The 20,595-nt window shown below is 40.6% G+C and overlaps 1 protein-coding gene across 1 annotated transcript in view; it reads right to left on the reverse strand.

The window, feature by feature from the left end:
- PTPRK (protein tyrosine phosphatase receptor type K) overlaps window positions 1-20,595 on the reverse strand; it is a 419,243-nt gene that overhangs the window by 160,788 nt on the left and 237,860 nt on the right. Inside the window, exon 7 of the mRNA XM_075748050.1 lies at window positions 12,470-12,763. Within this exon, the coding sequence (XP_075604165.1) occupies window positions 12,470-12,763 (294 nt within the window). The remainder of the gene's footprint in view (window positions 1-12,469; window positions 12,764-20,595) is intronic.

The following is a 20,595-nucleotide window of genomic DNA, read 5'->3' on the forward strand; positions in this document are numbered from 1 at the left end:
ATGATAATTTAATTTCTCCTTACATATACAGAAATCTAAGTTGCAACATTAGTATCTATTACTTCAGAATTAAAGCAAGTTTATTATAAAATGTATTTCATCGGTATGCAGAATATCATAATGACAGTGAATATTACCATTGAAAGGCAGGATTTGACTGATACAGATGATGTACAGCCTATCTATCTACTGCAAAAATAGGTTCCCACGGAGAAGTTAAAAAAAAGCATGAAATACTGTCATAAAACCCAGCACACACACACACTGCTGGGAAGACGGCAGAAAAAGAACGATTGCTTCTCTCCAAGCTATTACGGGAATCAGCACACAGCTAACAGGCTCCTCAGTTCAGACTGGAGAATGGACTCCAAAAGAGGAACCAGTTTGAAGAAGGGCTTGAGGTTTCACGGTTTTCCTAACTGGCAATAACTTACAGGCTTCCAAAAACAAAGCCTCTCTCTGCTAGCATATTCTGGGCACCTCTGCGGCCAGCTTCAAAGGAAACTGGATAACTATTTCCCCGTTTCAGTCAGTACACAAAGCCCATTCACTATATATTAGCTGAGCTCCAGCAGAGAAACAACTTGACAAGTCAGAAGCTGAAGCAATATGTGTCAAAGAGATTGAATTCCACTTTCATATTAGTACAGAAGAAGACAGTGCATGATTATTGCTTGGAGCATGCGGTTGTTTAGGGGATAATGCTAGCACCTTAACACTGAGGAGTAATGGAAATTGTCTGTCTTGTTCTCATTCTTTCTGAGACAGTCACTTGTGATATGTCTTGTTACACTGCCAGGTCATTTCTCTCTTCAGGCTCCTTAAATATCACCTGTCCAAGTTGACAATACATCTCTCAAATGATGACATTACGCTTTGTCCCTTGCTAAATAGCTAGACACTGACTTTACCAAGGATGAAAAGTTACACTTTACTTGCAGAAATTAAAACATTACAGGCCGGCCACTATATTAGAGCTCCGCTTCCCGACACTACCCATCTGCAAGGACGCTCAGCCCCACAGCATCAAGGCACCTTGCTCTGCAGCAGCCCGGGCTTGTGTCCTCCTTTATGTCCTTGTTCCTCATAAAGGAGACTACTCCTGACATTGCTAAATTCAAAGAGATGGATTCAATTATTAAAATTTCAAACAATTAAAAAAAGAAAAAAAAAGGCACATACAATGACTTCCATATTCTTTTAAATGCCACCACACTCACTGAGAGGAACTTCTATACAGAAGTTGCACTGCGTTGAGTACCCCACTGGCAATTATTCTGTGCAGAAAACAACTCAGCAAATCCCTGCTCCAAAAAATAGACCTTCAGCACTGGAGACAAAAGAATTTCTTCATGAGCTATTAGTGATATGTGACACTTAACCCTCACTAAAGCCCACACCAGGCACGGGGTGAAACACAGATGAACACCCGAGCGCCTTGTACAGAGCTACTACCGGTACAGGATGGCTGCTCCTCAGAGGCTGGAAAAAACACACCTGGGTGCATGTGTGTCCACTGAGAGAATATGTAAAGCCCCTAAGAAATTAATTTTAGGAGAACAAAGTGAAAGAAAGCATCTGACATTTTCTAATCTAAGTCTGTCCGCGAGGCAGACTGTCAGAGCATGCTGAGAGGAGAGCACGGCTTCCACAGAACCTGCTCCCCGTGGGTTGCAGGAGCCCAGCTGAAGCCTCACTGCCCGGAACCCACAGCGTATCCATTTCCAAGAGATCCTTAAATCACCTGGAGACATCACAGGAATCATTGTACAGACTCAGATTTCCCACCTTAAACTTGCAAATCCTTTCTTAAACACGGAGACAGTAAGCTGATTTGTGAAGGCAATATTGAAGAGTGGGAGTACTTTTGTTTCCACTGTGGGAATCAGATCAAATTAACACAGGGAAAAAAAAAACCCCTAAGTTTGTGAACTGACTTTAAAGCACACAGCAACTAGTAAATTCAGGGCTAAATTATTCACAGTAAGACACAAAGATCATGGTTATATATGCTTATAGATTTCTATACAATATTACTGTTGTATATATTTGTTTCTCATTGTATAATCTATGGGTATATGCTCTGAATATGCCTATCAGTAAACTGACAATGAAAAATGTCTGCCATCTTCATTTGTCTTTCAGATATGCATTCACCACCTTTTCCAATTAGCGCTAGGCAAGATAAGTCATATCTACAAAACTTTTTACTTGTTTCTTTCCCGTATAGGTTCTTACACTATATTCATCACCCTATGATCTGTGAACCTTCTACAAGCACATTACACAATGTGAATAATTTCTACAACACATTATTTCTTCCCTCATCCACTATTTAGACAAAACCATCTGTATTTTTGCTTCTAACTTTTAAATTGTTTCACAGCTAAAGGGACGGAATAGCTGGGGTTGGAGGGGAAGTAGGGTTGCGTTCCAAAAAACCAAGAAGCTGAGCAACAGAAAAAGAAAACTTGGTAATGGCAGCCTAAGAAATCTTAGAGGTGAAGTGGCACACACACGCAAGAAAGGAACACGCTCAGCCAACATGATCCTTAATTATGGCCATTCAGAAAGTAAGAGACAAGTGATAAGGCAGCCAAAAAAATTATTAAGTTCAGGAATAAATTGATTTCCACTGATTTCTATACAGTACGATTGCTGCACTCTTTCCACACTCCCCATCCCATCCCTTAATGTATCAAGTGAACACCAAGAGTAGACTCTGCATGGACAGACACAAAGAAATGTTGGCCACACTAAGATCTGAATGCAGAGCAGTTGCATATCTGTTTATTTTCAAGGGGATGCCCACAAAAATTACATCAGTAACAAAATTTGTCACTGAATGAATAAAAATTTCTGCTCTAACATATGAACTTCATTGTACTAAATTCTAATTACAAACTATTTATCTGTGGAAAACATTCAGACAGATAAAACCACGATCTCATAGCAGCCAACACAATAAAAGTAAGAGAAATATTTGATCTGGGGAAAAAAAATAAATCGCGAGGTAAATGAACATGAGAGAAATTGCTGGGGAAAGACACATATTAACCCTGCTTTCCAAACAGCATTGAGCGCAAAGTGAACTGATTTGTCAAAGGTGACAGAACAGCCACAAACAGAAAGCAGGTTTCTTGAATTGCAGCTCAGTGCTGTCTTCGAAGGCCATTACTTTAAGGAAACACAGTGCTACTGAACCAGTTTACTTATTTGTAATCATCTAAGCTGCTACAAGTTGCAAACTGTGAATGCAGCACATCCTATTCCCAGTGGGTGCCCGTGTTCTGACATTTCAGCCTAATTGGTAGAGTTCATTTTGCAGACAAAAGAACTACGTTGTCAAATATATTTTCACCAGTCCCTCACATTGAAGATAATTCTCTAAAATAAAGGCAATAAACTGCAAAATGCGTGCTTATGGTACTGTTAGTATCTGAAATGTTTAATTATCTGAATGATAATTAAACATCTTGCCATTTCCAAGAGTAATGAAATAGCTTTCAGCAATTAATAGTGACCTGGAAAACAAAATGCATAAAATGAAATAGTTTGAAAAGGTAATATGAAATGAAAAATACTAGTATACAAATGAAATCGTAGGCTGTCTATGCAGCAGTGTTGGAGATGTGAAACAAGGAAAATAAATTTCAACTACATGAGAAGGCATTGCCTAAATCACATCTGCATCTCTAAAACCAGCATTAATTCTGGTCATGTCACACCTTAACAAGATTTTGTTTCCAGATTTTAAGCTTCTGACAGAATTCTTCTATTTTGGTTTACTAATTCTCCTGACAATGACCTCTTGTACAACACCATCCCTTTAGTTGTACAGAGCGGGATGCTGTGCAGGTTTGGGGAGGGGCTGGGGAGATGGTGATAAAGAGCTTGGGTCAGAAGGAAACTAATCTGGCAAGCAGTTTCAAATGTGCACCTTCAAAAGCTTTAAAACATTCTCCAATATTAAGGAAAGGGTGAGAAATTTTTGCTCTGGTTTACACAGCCAAGGACTACAGGAGCTCTTTTAGTTCCAGTGCCCAAGTGACTGCCCTAATGGTCAGCGATCCTCACATCGTGTCAGCCCGTGCCCCTCCGTTTGCCGCTCTGGACATACGGACTACTTTGGTTTTACTATACCGCAGCTGGCCTACCTGAAACATTGATTAGCATCACTTAATTCAAAACACTGCAAATTAGTAACCCAATTCTTTTTTTGGAGTGCATTTTTTCTACCAGTTTCATAATCTTTTGCAATTTGCCAGCTTTACCATAGTTACATTTTCTTTATAAATTACATGGAACTGTTCCTGATAGGACCCAAATAGAAACGTTTATTCAATTAATCCATAAAAACAGTTTCAGATATATCAGCCAGTTCTTCTCCATTTGAGTTTATTTTATTCTGGTTTCTTAATCAAAATGTTTTATATCAAATTAAATGCATTAGAGAAGAACAATATCGCCTTTATTAACCAAATCTGTAATCTAATTTTACAAAATCAAGTTATTCTGACAAGATCAGTATTCCATAAACCTGTTGACTGTCTCTAATTATATTAGTTTCTTAATTCTTCATTAATCAACCCTTGTATTGGCTGTTCCATTATTCTGTTTAGAATTAAAGTCAAGATGACAAGCTTTTAATTAATTGGGTGATCTTGATCCTTCATGCCAGTATTTTTAATGTTTGTTTTCAAATCATCTGGAACTTTCCAGGACTGCTCCAGATTTTCTTATTTATTTATTTTTTAAACCACAAACAAAACCAGGTAACATTAACAGTCTTGAAAGCCTTTTTAGGATTCTGGACTTACTGATCACCTGAGGTGTAACTTGACATCAGCTGCTGCTTAATATGCTCCTCAACTTACTGTTATAATGGCAGCTATTTCATTATCATACCATACAAAAGTGTCACCTGGTCCATTCCTTTTCTCAGCACCAGCAGAGAAATACTGAGAAATATCCAGATCTCGCACTAGCATGAATGACATGATATTTCTCTGTAATGGCTTTGGAGGAGAAAGACATATGGGGGGGAGAGAAAGAATAATGAATGCATTTGGAAAATCTCATCAACATCCCTCCCCCTCCCTCCAGCACATGCTGCTGCCACTGCTTTCCTCTTCTACCCTTCCACATCACCGCTCCTGCTACTCACAGCCCTCCCTACCTACTCCACGCTACTCTGCCAATAGTGCCAAAGTAACCATGGAAAAGTAGCGTGCTTCCAAAACTGTGCATTTAAGTGCTGCAATGACCAGAGCTACTTTCAACACCTTATTAAAATTTTCCTTGCTTTATTTTTAATAAAGTGATAAATGAAAGTACAGTAAAAGCTAGTCCTACAAAAGTTTGCTTTATTTAGGTACTTACCAATTCTCAAACACTATAAAAGTAATATTGCACTCCTAAACAGTTGAGAGACCTTAATTATGAAAGCAAATTAAATTAAAGTATCAAGGACCCTAATGAATCACACTAAAAATGATACATTTCGACTGAGATTAAAAACAGAAATCACAGTTAAAAAAAGAGCTCCAGTCTTCCGAAAGGGTAGGATTATCTCAACCTGCAGTCATGTTCTTCAGAAGCAAACACAGACCAAAAATCTGTGAATATCAGTCCCCAAACTCTGGAGAAGTTCTAATCAGGCTCTGAGTTATCTGGCCCGGGTGCACCCACAGCATTTTCAAGCGCTGCAATATGAATTATTGCCCACGTCCATTCTTTTACAGCTGGAATGGGCGCCGTGGATTAATGTACTGCAATACATTTTCTTGCCACAGACAGTGCTCCTCTCTGAAGTGTGATCTATTGAGTAGTTACACGCACTTGGGATAAATTGCGACGGTCTCGGTGCTGCGGCACACACTGCTCTGGGAAGAGCTGCCGAACAAGCTGAGATGAGACAAGAGATGGAGGAATTGCTTGCAAGACAGGGGAGCTCGGGGCGGGGGGGTTGGCAGCTGCTCCTTTTCCTTCCCTGGCCTCCGTCACACAGCTGAAGTGGTATCCCTGACCCAGTGTCCCTCGCCAGAGAGCAAGACACTAACTTGTTCTGAAGAACTTCCCTCAACTCGGTGGACTTTGCACTGAAGCCCAGACTGACCGGCATGTTAGATGCTCACAAACATAACCACGTCTTGCTGTAGGTAACTTGTCCTGCCCTGCCTGCCGGTAGAGACTTCAGAAAGGCGACAAAGGAAGATACCACCACACACAACAGAAGCTTCGAAAGTGGGTGGCCATGCTAGAGGAATGCACCTACCTAGGTCTGCTACCCTAACCCCAAGTCAACAGCATCAGTGTGATTTACTGCCAAATATGACTCCATACAATAAAGAACCAGCCGTGAACTCAGCTTATCCCAAAAACAAAGCAGAGGAGAATTCAGGAAACCCACGTCTCACTGTATAACATGGCACTTGCAATATCACAGGAAGTTTCCAGTTAGTGCAGAGGGAGCTCATAGCTGCAAATACCAAAAAAAAAATGATACTAAGCAAGGCTGAATATAGCAAACAAAAGAAGTTGAAAACTAATTTAGGGGAGGTCAGTGTCTGAACTTGCAGCTTACTGCCAATTCAACTGAGTCATCAGCATTGCATTCCTTTGAAAAAGAGGATACCATGCTTAATTTACACAATCTGACAAGAACTTGGCTAGGCAGTGTGCCTGGTCTCCTGCGAGGTAACTCAGCTGTGCTACAGTCCTTTCGTATGGATATAAGCATCATTAGGATTCTATATGTGGTATGGGTATCTGAACAGTGAGTGGCAAGAAACACAATAAGCAGTGTATGGTTGCAGGTGCCAGCTGATGGTCCAAATCAGATAGCTCTTCTACAGGATGCTCTCTCAGTAACAATTCTCGTATTCAATCCTAAAGGGAGTGTGATTAAGCTCCTTAGTCCAGACTTTCTCCATTGTTTAAATACCTTTTTTTTCTTCATATCATAGCCAACTAGTAAACCTATATGGAACAACAGACTGGTGCATTTGGTATCTGCAAGTGAGATCTTAACTATTTCCAATTACTATCTGGCTAAAAGCCCAGAAACAGTCACAAGTGCTAAACACATTTGTAAAAACAACAGCAACTTATAAATATTGGTGAAATGTAGGCCCTTCTGCAATGACAAATGTAAGATAATTTTTAGAAGTATCATATTCATTTAGAATCACAGAATGGTTTGGGTTGGAAGAGACCTCAAAGACCATCTAGTTCCAACCCCCTGCCATGGGCAGGGACACCCTCCACTAGACCACGTTGCCCAAAGCCCCATCCAACCTGGCCTTGAACACTTCCAGGGAGGGGGCAGCCACAGCTTCTCTGGGCAACCTGTTCCAGTATCTCACCACCCTCACAGTGAGGAATTTCTTCCTAACATCTAATCTAAATTGACCCTCCTTCAGCTTTCAGGTTGTTCATCTTTAGTTTATTCTAACAAAGTGTTCAACTTGTAAACAACAAAAACATGAGTAATAAAAACACACAAAATGTATTTCAGCTCCTCTTTAAGCTATATTGTAAGTCTCTAACGATAACTACTTTGAGGGAAAAAAGGTAAAGATTCTGTTCGAAACGTTAGGACAACTGCTTTGCTGTAAAGGTAAATATTTTCTCTCTGTCCACTTTTTTAAAAAATTACATGATTGAAAATTACAATAGCTGTACTATCAGCTTTCAAAGACTTAAATAATAATTTAAGATGCAGTACTGCAAGAGACACAAATGAAGAGCAAGCTTATCCATTCAGTGCCGTATTTTCCAGAATCCTCCTGTGATGTTGACTGTACCCAATTTTACAAGCCCACTGCCTCACATACCAACATCCTGAATCCTCATGTACAGCACACAGCAAAGCCTATAAATCAAGCTCCCCACCTTGAAACCTCCACTCTGCAAGTGTAAAAGGCAAATAACACCGACCGAAGTAGCACTGCATGCATCCCACATTGGCACAAGTAGATTTAGTACTGCACTGTCTCTTTTACTCCACTAATTTTAAAAATGAAATACAATTTTTATATAACCAGAACAACATTTTAGTTCTCCAGATGGCTATGCAAGGTCACTTTCTCAATGGCAACTCTGTTAAAAAGCCTAAGAAAATGATCAAAAACTTTAAGCATGTCTTCCCCCCCCAATGTTTTCCCATGTTTTGCCCTTTTTTTTTTTTTTTTAAACTAGAGGGGAATTCAGCAGTGTCCTGCATTGTATGTACATTGTTTTCAAAATTAATACATGTGCAAATTGTAAACAAACATTCTGCACTTGAAAAAGGCAGGCAGAAAGCAGCCCGGCTCCCAAGCCTTCAACTGCAGGTGATCGTACACCAGCGCTACACCGCTGAACCGGGATCTCCGCTATTGTGCCCTGAGGCTGATTGTTACCAATGGCTAGATCTCTGTGACAGATAATGATTTTAAACAACAGAATAATAGTAATAATAATAATAACAACAATAATAATAGTACCACCACCAATTGCTCAAGTCTCAGCTCTGATAAAGATATGCAGCCTTCCCTCCCCCTTACTCATTTCATTATCAAAATCAAATAATACAGGCAACAGATGACTAAAATCAAGGCATTTGGAAGGAAAAAAATATGAAAACACGCAGGACTTTTTCTGCAACTGCTCTGCAATTCTTCACGTTTTACTGAAAATCACACCCTTGCACTGAACTTCAGTAAAGTAGGAGCAAGTAATTCCACTGTGTACATATATTAAGCTCTGGACAGGCTGAACTATTGACCTCCTTTGCCACTAAAATATCAGTTAATCAGAAAACTGACCTGTGAGCTGTTACTCAGAAGCAGCAGCCAATGTAAGAGAATAGCTTCTAACTTACAGTTGATAAAGCAGGCTAAGTGGACAATTTTAGATTACCACATATTTTTTACATTCCCCCCCCCAAGGAAAGGCAATCACAACTCAGAGGATACGCTCAGAAGGACAACACACCCCAAAGCCACAGTAGGACTTAAGGACTACTTCTGATTAAAGCACTACCCTCTGCCTTTGGTTTTGGTTTTAAAATGCTTGAGAAGTGAATAATTTGAGCAATGACACAAGGCAAAAGGTGCAATCGTACTGAAATAAAGCCCAGGTGCCCCGCGAGGATCGATGGGGAGGAAGGAGCCTCCAGCATCGGCAGCTTGAAATGATTTGTACCTCTCCACACGCAGCCGGGAACACAACCCAGCGCTCGGCACCGACTTCAGCTGTGCTCAGAAATGGAAATACAAAGCATACACCTAGCTGTTAAGGAGGATAGTGTCGGAAAATAATCTTTTGCTTCACATGCTTTAGCCTTACTTCGGCTGTTTAAAAAAAGACCCTCAGTGGTTTCACATATTTGACTGCTCAGCACTATCTTTAATTGCAGACTGGTGAAACAACATGCGAGTTTTCTAGCAAAATGCCGTCGCTCAGCTTCAGCACAGGACAGATTACCTGGGAAATGCCGGGTAGACAAACAGGCTGATGGAGGGCTTTTAACTAGTGGAAGAATTATCTCTTCATTAGAAAGCAATTTTGTTTAGTATTAGCGGAAACATTTACTAAATGAGTCACCAGACACTGGTTTTTGCTATAAGGAAGATGGAAAATTATCTAAATGTCTAGCAATAAAAGTGCATGTCTGATACTGGGATAAGTACAACCATCACTCAAATTGTTCAGAAGTAGGATACATCTCCAGCAAAGCACAGGCCAACTGATCAATAATTTGTTATGAAGAAATGTCATGAAATTATAAATACCAAAAAAATTATGGAAAAAATCATTTGCAATCTTCATTTGAAAACAATGCTAATATTTGCTTAGATACTAAATAAGCAGAAAGCAGAATACTAACCTATTCTTATTGATGTATCAGTGAGTTTGCTATTGCTGCCACTTGGAATACAAACATTAAAACCTCATCAGATCAACGTTCGCTAATATGTGCTTTTTAATAGGTATAGAGAGTAGTCAAACTTCATGCTGAAAATTCATTTATTTCCTGCCACTCCATTTGACACTGAGCAGATAATCAATTATAACTTGTTTCAGAATTTGAAATAACATGTACAAAACTTATGGAAAGACAAAATTGACAAAGAACATCAACAGAAAAGAGAGTATTGGTCTGAAAAATAAGCGATCTTGTCAGAAACAAGAATTAGGAATAATTGAGGAATCTCCAGAAAGAAGATATTGCTGCAGAGATGTCATCTAATATAGCACATTAAATCACCTGCCAGTCACTTGTACAATACCACCAGCAGCAGAGACTGCCGGGTGAGCTATTCCATTATTAGTTTACCTTTTCTTGTAAATCTTCTCTTCAGAAGAGACTAATTTTTATGTTTCTAGTTTGCCTTTTACGAGCAAAATATTTTTTTTTTTAAATCCATATTGACTTGGACTTGTAGCTCTCTTACAGAAGCCTTGGGAGAACACTGCGGAAAAGGAAAGTCTGTCTTCATTTTCCAGACAGAGGATGAGGCAGCAGGGTGACCTGCGCTCAACCCCGTGCCGTCCTTGACTCATCCCTGGTGCTGGGCACAATCCTTCAGTCTCCACAAACCCCTGCTGACTCACCTTTTTCTAATTGAAACTGGTTAATAGTAACTTTTATTCACCTTCACTTTCATGGAATAAGAAGAACCAGTCTTACTGCAAGGTAAACAGCTTCAAATTTTATCATTATAAAAATAATATTGTCACAGAAGTTCAGATTTTTCTTTTCAAGTATTTTTTTTTTTTTAATCTGGTTCATTTCATAGTGGATTAAATAGAGTTGAAAATTTGTCTCAAGCCAGACTTGATTTTGGTGCCTTATATGTGAGTGTTAAGTTAAAAGCAAATTAAAAATAAAATCACTCCCAAAATAACGTTGTTTACCTGAAAACCGCTTCTAAAAATATGGCACATAAATTATGACTTCCTTTCTTTTCCTTTCCCATTAAAAAGCTTTAGTCTGTCACAATCTGGGTGAATGAAATCATATTATTTCAAGTGCTGGGAAAAAGAACCTGAACATTTGGGATTTGTTAGTCTCAGCTCAGCCTCTTTAAAACAGAAGCTATTTTCAATTTCCTACTTTTTCAGAACAATGCCTAAATCAATTCAATACAATAAATCAATGCCTTAACCTTACTTAGATCTCAACAACTGTCATCTTAACTGAGATGGACACACACATCTTGGTACTTCACAGGAAAGACAGACTAAATTATAAATAATATCACAAATTCAAAAAAATGTCTTCAGTTTAGTCTTGCTCCAGCTGCATGCCTCAGCTTCCGACAGTACTACGCCTGATTTCAAAAAAGACTATCTAATTTTCTGGGATTCATACCTATTAACCTAGTCCGCTTGAAATTCTGGCCTCTGATCCAGACCCTGACTGCCTTCCTAAGTAAACAAAATGAGCAGTCATCCATGCTTAGATGAGAACCTGACTATCTGTCCCACTGAGGTCAGTCACCAACTTGTGAAAAAAATATTTCATTTATATTTCTGTTTTCTTTATGCACACATATACATGACACATGGAAATCTGCATCTGCAGCTCTTCTTTCTTATTATTTTAATGCAGTTTTGAATAGATGGTTATCAGCACTCATTGCTAAATCTAATATAGTGCAGACTTTAAAATACTGTCAAGACCTAAAAATCCTGAGATTAGGGAAGAAAAACCCCCATGATTTAATTTCTGCTTATTTGCCTCCCAGTCTGATGTTCAAATCTGTAATTTTTCTCCTCTGCAACTATGAGACGTAGGCTTATCTTTCTTCTCATGAAAGCGGAGATTAAAATAACTTTAAGTAGCTTTAGAAGGAACAGCATATAACACAAGTTGGCAGTGCTTAATCTCCTTGGTGCTGGCCACACAGGGGCACTCCAAAAAACCAGAAGTAGACTGCAAGATTCAGCAGCACATGATTTCGGTGGTAGGTCAAAAATGGAGAAAAGAAAACACTCTATTAATATTTGCTATTGTATTTTACGAGTTGTCAGAAAGTCTGGCAGGCCGTGCATATTTGCTTAGAAAAAGAAAAATTATCCCAAAATACACTGCTTTTTTGGTAAAATTCTATTTATTAAACAGATCTTTTCTCCATTACTTAAAGTGCAAGTGAAAATATGAAGGTGAAAAAACAGGTGGTTTGTCCTTTCTAGAAACGATAATGTCTCCTTCCTTGCATGAGGAGAAGTAAAAAATTTTCTTAGCTTTTTAACATCCTGTGTCCTAACCTACCTCCCAGGGTTAACAAACAGCAACCTAGACAGTGACCAGGCAAAGCCAGGGACACAGCAAATCCATATTGGCCCAGAACTTGGGGATCCAGCGGGTGCCAAGGGAACCCCGAAGTTCTGCTACAAGTTAATCAGAGCCAACAAGGCCACCAACCAATTAAAAAATAGTTTTGTGTGTGTGTTTGTTTCTCAAAGCAGCACTCACCGGCACATTTGGTCCTGGTGATGAGCGGTGGTCCTGGCTGTCCAGTCCCACCTTCGCCTGGTCTGGTGAGTAGGACCCGAATCTCATATTCGGTGTCCGGGTCCAAGTGCCAGAGCTTGTAAGTCGGTGCGTTGACAGCATGGGTTTCGGTCCAGGTCCCAGATGTCATTCGGTACTCCACTTCTTTCAGGATAATGGGTCCGTCCCCAATGATTGAGTTGGCATTCAGCTGAATGAGCAAGTACGTGGGCCCAACGCCCAGCAGCTGCGGGGGTGCTATCGGCCGAGGCGGCTCTGTAGGGGAGACACACACAAAAAGCCAGCGATAAAACAAAAGCTGGAAAACACATGAAGAAGAGAGCTCTTTCCACAGAAAGTTGTCAGGTTTGGGTCAGAAGATTTCAAAACTCGAAAGCAAAAGCGAACTGACATCAGTGAGGAAGAGCTGAGGAGAATTTCAGCTGATGGAAGCGAGTGGTGCACCACTGCCATCTGCCCAATGCTATTTTTTCCATCTAAAAATCTCAGCTAGGGACCACAAAATCCTATCTGATTTATATATTGCTGCTTCTTAACATTTTTTTCTGAAAAAAAATCTGGGTTCATGCTCATTTATATAATTTACTATGGCCATAAGTTGAGATTTTTAGAAACATAACTGATTTTCTTTTATTGACAGAAGTCACATACTTACTTTCCTTAAAGAAACAGCTGCAATACTTGATACACTAAGCCCTGCACAGAATATTCGTAAAAATGAGTATCAATGCAGTTCACTTGAAAGCCACCAGACGCAGTGAGGGTAAAAGATACATATGCCTGTTACAGACATTCAGAATACTCACAACTGAGCAAAACTGCTAGGAGAATGACAAAATAAAGATGTATAGCAACAACATGTAATATTATTTTATTCTTCAGTAACTTACTACTGATTTAGAAACTCAAGCAATAGGCGGTACATTGCCTTTTCCTCTGTTCTCATCAGCTTCTGCCTGCCTAAATATTTCAACACAGCTGCAAAGTGAAAAGGCAAGGACAGACCGAACCAAGAGGTGAGGTCCTCCTTACCCTCAGAAATGTTTACATACAGAAGTAGCGCATTGCCCAGGCGTGATTTATTTCAAGAAACAAATCACAAGCAACATGTACTTTTCTAATAAAATGAATCCACTGATAAACACGGAAGGTTCATTTTCATTCCAGATGGCTCATATTTCAACTAATTTGTTTCAGTTAATTAGGCAACAATGCTAAATTCTATGCACACAGGGGTTTCACACAGCAGTGATGCAGAACTAACAATGCAGCAAATCGGAGCAGGTAGAGGGATCTCATGGCTGGTACATTAAAAATAACATTTAACGCCAGACCACAAGATTTCTCCAGAGGGAGGTCCATCTCGTCATCACTCCCCCCACCCCTCTGCACAAGAGCAGCTAAGACGCAGAAGCACTGCGCATATTCTGCCTCCCGGGACCGACCCCACCAGTGTCACCGACAGAGCCCGTGGGGAGCGGCGATGGAGGGGCTCACAGAGGGCCTCCCACACCTCCTCCGACATCCCACCTTCCCAGCACGGTGAAGTTCAGCTAACAACTCCCTGGTTCTCTCTGTCGAGCAGTTAAGTTTCCCCTGCAGATAGCACAGCTGGCTCCCAACAGTGTATTTACTACCTCCGTAAGTAACCACGTTTCCCACATTTTGGTACAAAAGGATTTCTTACACATGTTTTTCCTAAATTAGCTACATCTCAAGCCACTCAGGTTGGAGACCAGGGAATTGGTGAACGTGCCATAGCGGCGGTGAGCGGAGCTCATTTTCTCCTCCCGGAGTGAAAAGGTGAATGCTCCAAGGTGTTCCCGTTTCTGCTCTGGGATATACAAAACTCTAGAAAGTATCTCAATTAATTATTAACATGTTTTACCCTGTTTTGGCAAGAAATGTGCATATGACCTAATTTAGATCCCTACCTGCATCAAAGCTCAGAAATGCAGCCGGGCTTAATGAGGGCAGTTTATTTGCTGCGGAACTAACACGTTAAATGTCAAACTAATGAATTCTAAGGTCAGTGTATATTACCGCAGAAAACATAAACGTTGATGAGTATGATGCACTACCAACTCTGAGTTATAAACCTCTAAACCATAAGGCTATGTTTAGAAGTATACACTTTGATTAAGAGCACTATTATCACAAATAAAACCTCACATTAATGAGACTAATATACCATTGCATATTAAATTTTTATGTTGAGAGGTAAAGCGTATTCTTATATTAGCATATGCATTTTGTTTTTAAGCTCTCGAGGACAAGGAGACTTATTTATAAAGTCTCTCTCAGTTCCAATAAATTATGCATGAATTTTAATCAGTTAGCAAATGAACAAGTAATTGTTCTGCAGTATTATTAATATTCTTCATATACAATATCCTATCAGAACCAGAGGTGAGGTGCAACCAGAAATCCCAAAAGTACACTACATATCAACTGAAGCATGCAATCCCAATATACCAGATAAACTTTCCTGATGTTACTCAATTAACTTTCTATTAATTATTCTCATTCGTTATTCTATAATCAGATCCATCAAACACTCCCCAATTATAATTTCAAATCACATAATTTCCTTTTATATATACAGCAAACTGAAACTTTTAGGGCTTAAAAATTGCCATCGATAACTAAAAGATAGAACAGAGCCATTGTTAATGTTTTAGTTGACATTCCCATAGCAAGCATCACACACACACTGTTCCTCTTTTGGTGGGTTTTTAAACACAATTCACATCCTTCTAGGAAGTCATCTTGCTGGTTTTTCACTCTAGCAATCTGGGTCCACCTGGTAGTAAAGAACACTGTTTTGCAATGTCCTGAGAAGTAAGTTTGTCAAAAATGAAAAACCTCTTATATGAGGTATGGGGGGAAAAAAGAAAAAGAAAAAAAGAGGGAAGAGAGGGAAAAGAGAGGGGGGAAAAAATGGAAACAAAAAAAAAGAAGGAAAAAAAGAACAGAGATATGCATGAAAGGGAACCCCAAAGAAAAACACCTTCTCAGAAGCTCAGAAGTTTGGTCTGGTTTATAAACAATATAAAAACTCAGCTTCAGCGAAGCCGAGTGACAGGTTCAGAGCGCGTATCAGCGGCAGCATGCAGGAAGCTGAGGCTCCCCAGTTACCCACGAGGGCAGCAGCCGCCCTCCTGCCTGGCCCTGCCTGTGGCCACTGTGGCAAATGCATTTTGTGGCTTCCAGTCACCCTCACCCAGGCCAGGCAGCACGGTGACCTCCCTCCATCCCCCTGCTGCCCTGGTGTGCTGGTTTTGGCCAGGACAGAGTTGATTTTCTTCATGGCAGCTAGCATGGGGTTTGGATTTGTACTGAAAACAGTGTGAATAATACAGAGATGTTTTTGTTATTGCTGAGTTCACACAGAGCCAAGGCCTTTGCTGCTCCTCACCCCACCCCACCAGCGAGGGGCTGGGGGTGCACAAGGGGTTGGGAGGGGACACAGCTGGGACAGCTGACCCCACCTGACCAAAGGGATATTCCATACCATATGGCGTCATGCTCAGCATATAAGGGGCTGGGGGAAGAAGAAGAAATGGGAGACACGCGCACACATTCAGAGCGATGGCGTGTGCCTTCCCAAGTAACTGTGACACCTGCTGGAGCCCTGCTTTCCTGGGGATGGCTGAACACCTGCCTGCCCATGGGAAGTGGGGAATTAATTCCTCATTTTGCTTTGCTTGTGTTTTGCTTTTGCTTTACCTATTAAACTGTCTATCTCAACCCATGAGTTTTCTCACTTTCACCTTTCCGATTCTCTCCCCTGTCCTGCTGGGGGGGGAGTGAGCGAGTGGCTGTGTGAGGCTGAGCTGCCGGCTGGGGTTAAACCACAACACCTGGTCACTGCAACCAAACTAGGGAACTGTACCCTTTATCTCTGTCAAACACACACCCCCCCTTCAATTATTATGAGCAGGTATGGCTAAGAGACACAGTATTCCTAGCAAGCAATTTTCTTTGAGCACAGTTCCCCTTTTCTCAGCCATGAACCCTCCGTGAATAGCCATAAAGGTTCTAAATAATGTTTTATGAAAAAATATTTCAACCAATGGATGGTTTATTAACTCATCAGTAGAATCACAATTTCAATAGGTATTTAAGACACACTGAACAGTTTGAACAAAGACCCTGCATGGTGAGTTTAATTTCTTCCTTTGCTAAGGACAAACTTCAGAATTCCTTTTCCAGTATGACTAGTTTAATTACTGACTCATTTTCTGACTGTATTTTTCAGCCACTGCTTAACAGTGTTAAATCTGATGAAATCCCTTCCAGTGTCCATGGCCACTAACATCTCTGAAAGACTATATAAAAAGAGCACTTGCACATCTGCAAGATATTAAAGAAATGAAAGTATTTTCCTGCATAGTATTTTACAGTATTTGGCCAGTTCTGGTTTTGACATAAAATGCCCACAGCTACGTTAATGAAAAATTAAGACTGACGTTTCATCAGTACAAAGTCCCCATTCTGCTGAGCTACTAGCAGTACATTATGCTCACATCAGTATGTATATGACATTGTATATTAAATGTACTGTGATATTTAGGCACCAATGACTAGAATAAGCATGCAGCATCAACCCCAGCTCTAAGTCTTCCTACAGTTAAGCAGTTGTGTCATATTGTTAATACTAAATATTGTATGCAAATAATTCTATTCATAGACAGAAAAAACAACCAGAAAAGGTCACTAGTGTTATCAGTACAGTAACTAGTATGCATAAAACTTCCCACATTCCCAAGTAACTTAGCATACTATATGCTGCTATACTATTTACCCAGCCTGGGTGACAATAGCCCTACTACGTAGTCCTCCACAACTAAACACCTCCTAAATTTAAAATAAAGGAAAGGAGTTTCATTCGTGTCTTAGTAGTAATCACACACTGTTAATGATCAGATCAAAGCCGGGGGGGGGGGGGTATAAATCAAACCAAACCAGAATCCTACAAGTTGTTCCACTTCGGAGGAAAAGCTGATCCTAGATGCATGTTTGATAAAATCTTATTTATTTACATGAAGCCATGTTTTGCTGAGTATAACATGTACCAGTCACAGGCGACTGTTGCCCTGCTCACAGCAGAAGGGTTTGGGGAGGCGGGGAGGAGAGAGCTGCTCACCACACAGCCCGACCACGGAAGATAGGTGCGTGCCTTCATTCTTCCCTCCCTCCGTCCCATCCCTGCCTCGTACAGAGCCTCCACGCATTAACACCCTGCAAGGTCCCTCTGCTCACACGCGCAGTGTGCCATCCCTCTGGTGACGGCATGTTCGGTCTTCTCAGTCAAATACCTTACACGGGGCTATACAGTTGGTATGGGGATGGGTATCAAAAGGTTAACCCAATACGTAGAGCAGGGGTTAAGCATAGAGCTGCTCTCTACAGCCTCCTGAGGAGGGGAAGGGGAGAGGGAGGTGCTGAGCTCTTCTCCTGGGGGTCCAGTGACAGGACGCGCGGGAATGGTTCAAAGGTGCACCAGGGGAGGTTCAAACTAGACATTAGGAAGCATTACTTTACCAAGAGGGTGGTCAAACCCTGGAACAGGCTTCCTAGAGAGGCAGTCAACGCCCCAAGCCTGTCAGTGTTTAAGAGGCATTTGGACAATGCCCTTAATAACATGCTTTAACTTTTGGTCAGCCCTGAAGTAGTCAGGCAGTTGGACTAGATGATTGTTGTAGGTCCCTTCCAACTGAAATATACTGTTCTGTTCTATAAAAAGCTTACTTTTTTTACAAGCATATCATAACAAAACATTCATTTTTTAAAAGAAGCTCAACATCAGCCTCACCTCTCCAGAAATTAAAATCAGTATGTCTTACCTACATCATAAACTGCTTCAAGAAAACAGGTAAACCAAAATAATCCAAATTTCCTTTAAAATTTTTCGTAATTCAGCAAAACAAACAAAAACAATTCACAGTAACAGAGCTAATACTGGATGTTCCAGGGAGTACAGCAGAGACGCCTCCACAAATGACTCAAGACTGACTCAGCTCCCACCTAGATCAAACTCATTTCCTCTTCTAGGGTAATTTCCTACAAAGCTGTTTAAGAAATGTCTGCACATTTCTTGCAAGTACTCCGGGTTTCCAGCTCAGGTTCAGTGCCTGACCCGCACTGGCTATGTAGAGTTAGAGCACCATCTTTGCCATGAGAAGCCCCCTGGGACCAGGGACCCTAGGGACCACAGGCTGACACCCCCAAGGTTTCTCGAAGGAGCCCCGGGCACAGGGCAAGTGGAAAATCCCTGCTTGCCAGGAGCTGGCCCGGGGCAGAATCGTGCTAGTGCCTCTGCGCTGGGCTCCAGATTGCACACAGAGATGTTGTGGCGAAGCTGCGTCAGAAGACCCACGGCAGAGAGCCAGAAGAGTGTGGGGAAGCAGCAGGCTGCCGATCCCATGCAACAGCAATACCGTTTCAGTACTCTTCCTGTACTGGAAGATTACATATGGCTTTAGGGATTCACACATTTTAAAAAAAGACTAAAAAACTGAAGAACCAGGAACGTTTGTTTAAAAGTTGGAGAAAATGTATGAGATTTAACAGAAAGAATTGCGGCAGCCAAGTACTTGCAGAGAAACAAAATTCTTGGTCTTAAAAGCTGGTTAATCCAATGGAAAAAAGAATTAACAAGAAGTGACTGAAAGCTTAAATTCAAATATGGTATTAAGCCACAAATTTAACAGTGAGAATAGTAACTAAAGAACAATAACTGGTAATACTGTGGGAAATTCTGGATTCTCTATCTGAGTGTTTTCAGTCAAGGCTGGATGTCTTCTTATAAATTGCATGTTGGGGGAAAAAATAGAAAATCATAACAATATATAAAGCTCTGAAGAAGTACAACTGAAAGAAATTATGCAGTTGTGAAGGTGATCACAAAATCAGCTATGAAAAATTTAAGTATAAAAACAAACCACGGAGATTTTCAGCACAAAGACTGGGTTCCTTTTGTTTTTAGAAAAATCATTCTATATTTAGCATATCTTTAATATAAACTAGAAATATTTTCTTTCAACTCTCCAAAATGGTTAGGAAGTACTGCTCTTCTAGGGAAAAAATGAAATCAGAATTTAAGACAAAAAGGTTTATTTTGGACTTGTGCCTACCTGGAAGGACACTTGGCTGTCTTCTATGCTGACAGCAGCCTGACAAGACCTGTTGCCTTCAGCGCCAACAAAAGCTGTATTAACCCTCTGCTTTTAGAAACAGGGGGCTTTGCCAAGTAAGGGGAGAAGCATTACTTGCCTGATGAGAAATTCTACTCAGTTAAAAAAACTGGTTAATGCCGGGACACTGAGGGATCTCAAGCTGAAAGCACAGATCTGACTGACAGCAGAGGTATCATGAACCTTAAGAGTCACAGAAAGCCTCTGCAGTTTATTTTTAAATTTCCAACAAGACCTCAAATTTTCACCTTCTCTTCAGGACAGACTACACATACCTCAGTCTGTCACCCTACACACGCCATCTCCAGTGAGTAGTTAGGTCTTTAATGGTTTTGTTGTATCGCACTCGTAAGACAAATAAAAAATCCAATTTCTTTGTATCAAAGAAATTGCTCAAGACACTGAAGACAGTTCATTAATGGGAGTTAAGTACTCTACGGGGCTTCTGAAAAGAAAGAAGAAAAAGAAAAAAAAGTTATCACTTATTTTTCTGCATTAGTAAGAACCCATCTCTAGATGTTGCTCTGAGACCTTCTAACCCCTAGCAAGACTTCACGTGTGAAGTCCAATAAGCAGAAGTCCCCTCAGGACAATCTTAACTAACCAATTCAAAGATGCAGACACACATGCATCCTTAACTGGAGAAATGCTGTTGCTACTGGCTTAGGGATTCTTGCTTGCATACTGCACAGTGGTACTTGATTTTCTCACCTGGGCAGCCCACCTTATTCTTGTGGCAAAGGAGCAGATTAAGGGTAAGCTTATTCTGGGCCAGACATACCACGCATTAGCTACACAGATTACTCCTGCCCAAGAGACATGATGCGTCTGAAACACTTCATAATAAAGGAGCAGGTGCACAAGCAAGTCTTCAATTGCTGTAGGGTT

The sequence above is a fragment of the Balearica regulorum genome, chromosome 3 (assembly GCF_011004875.1).
Source record: "Balearica regulorum gibbericeps isolate bBalReg1 chromosome 3, bBalReg1.pri, whole genome shotgun sequence".
NCBI lineage: Eukaryota > Metazoa > Chordata > Aves > Gruiformes > Gruidae > Balearica > Balearica regulorum.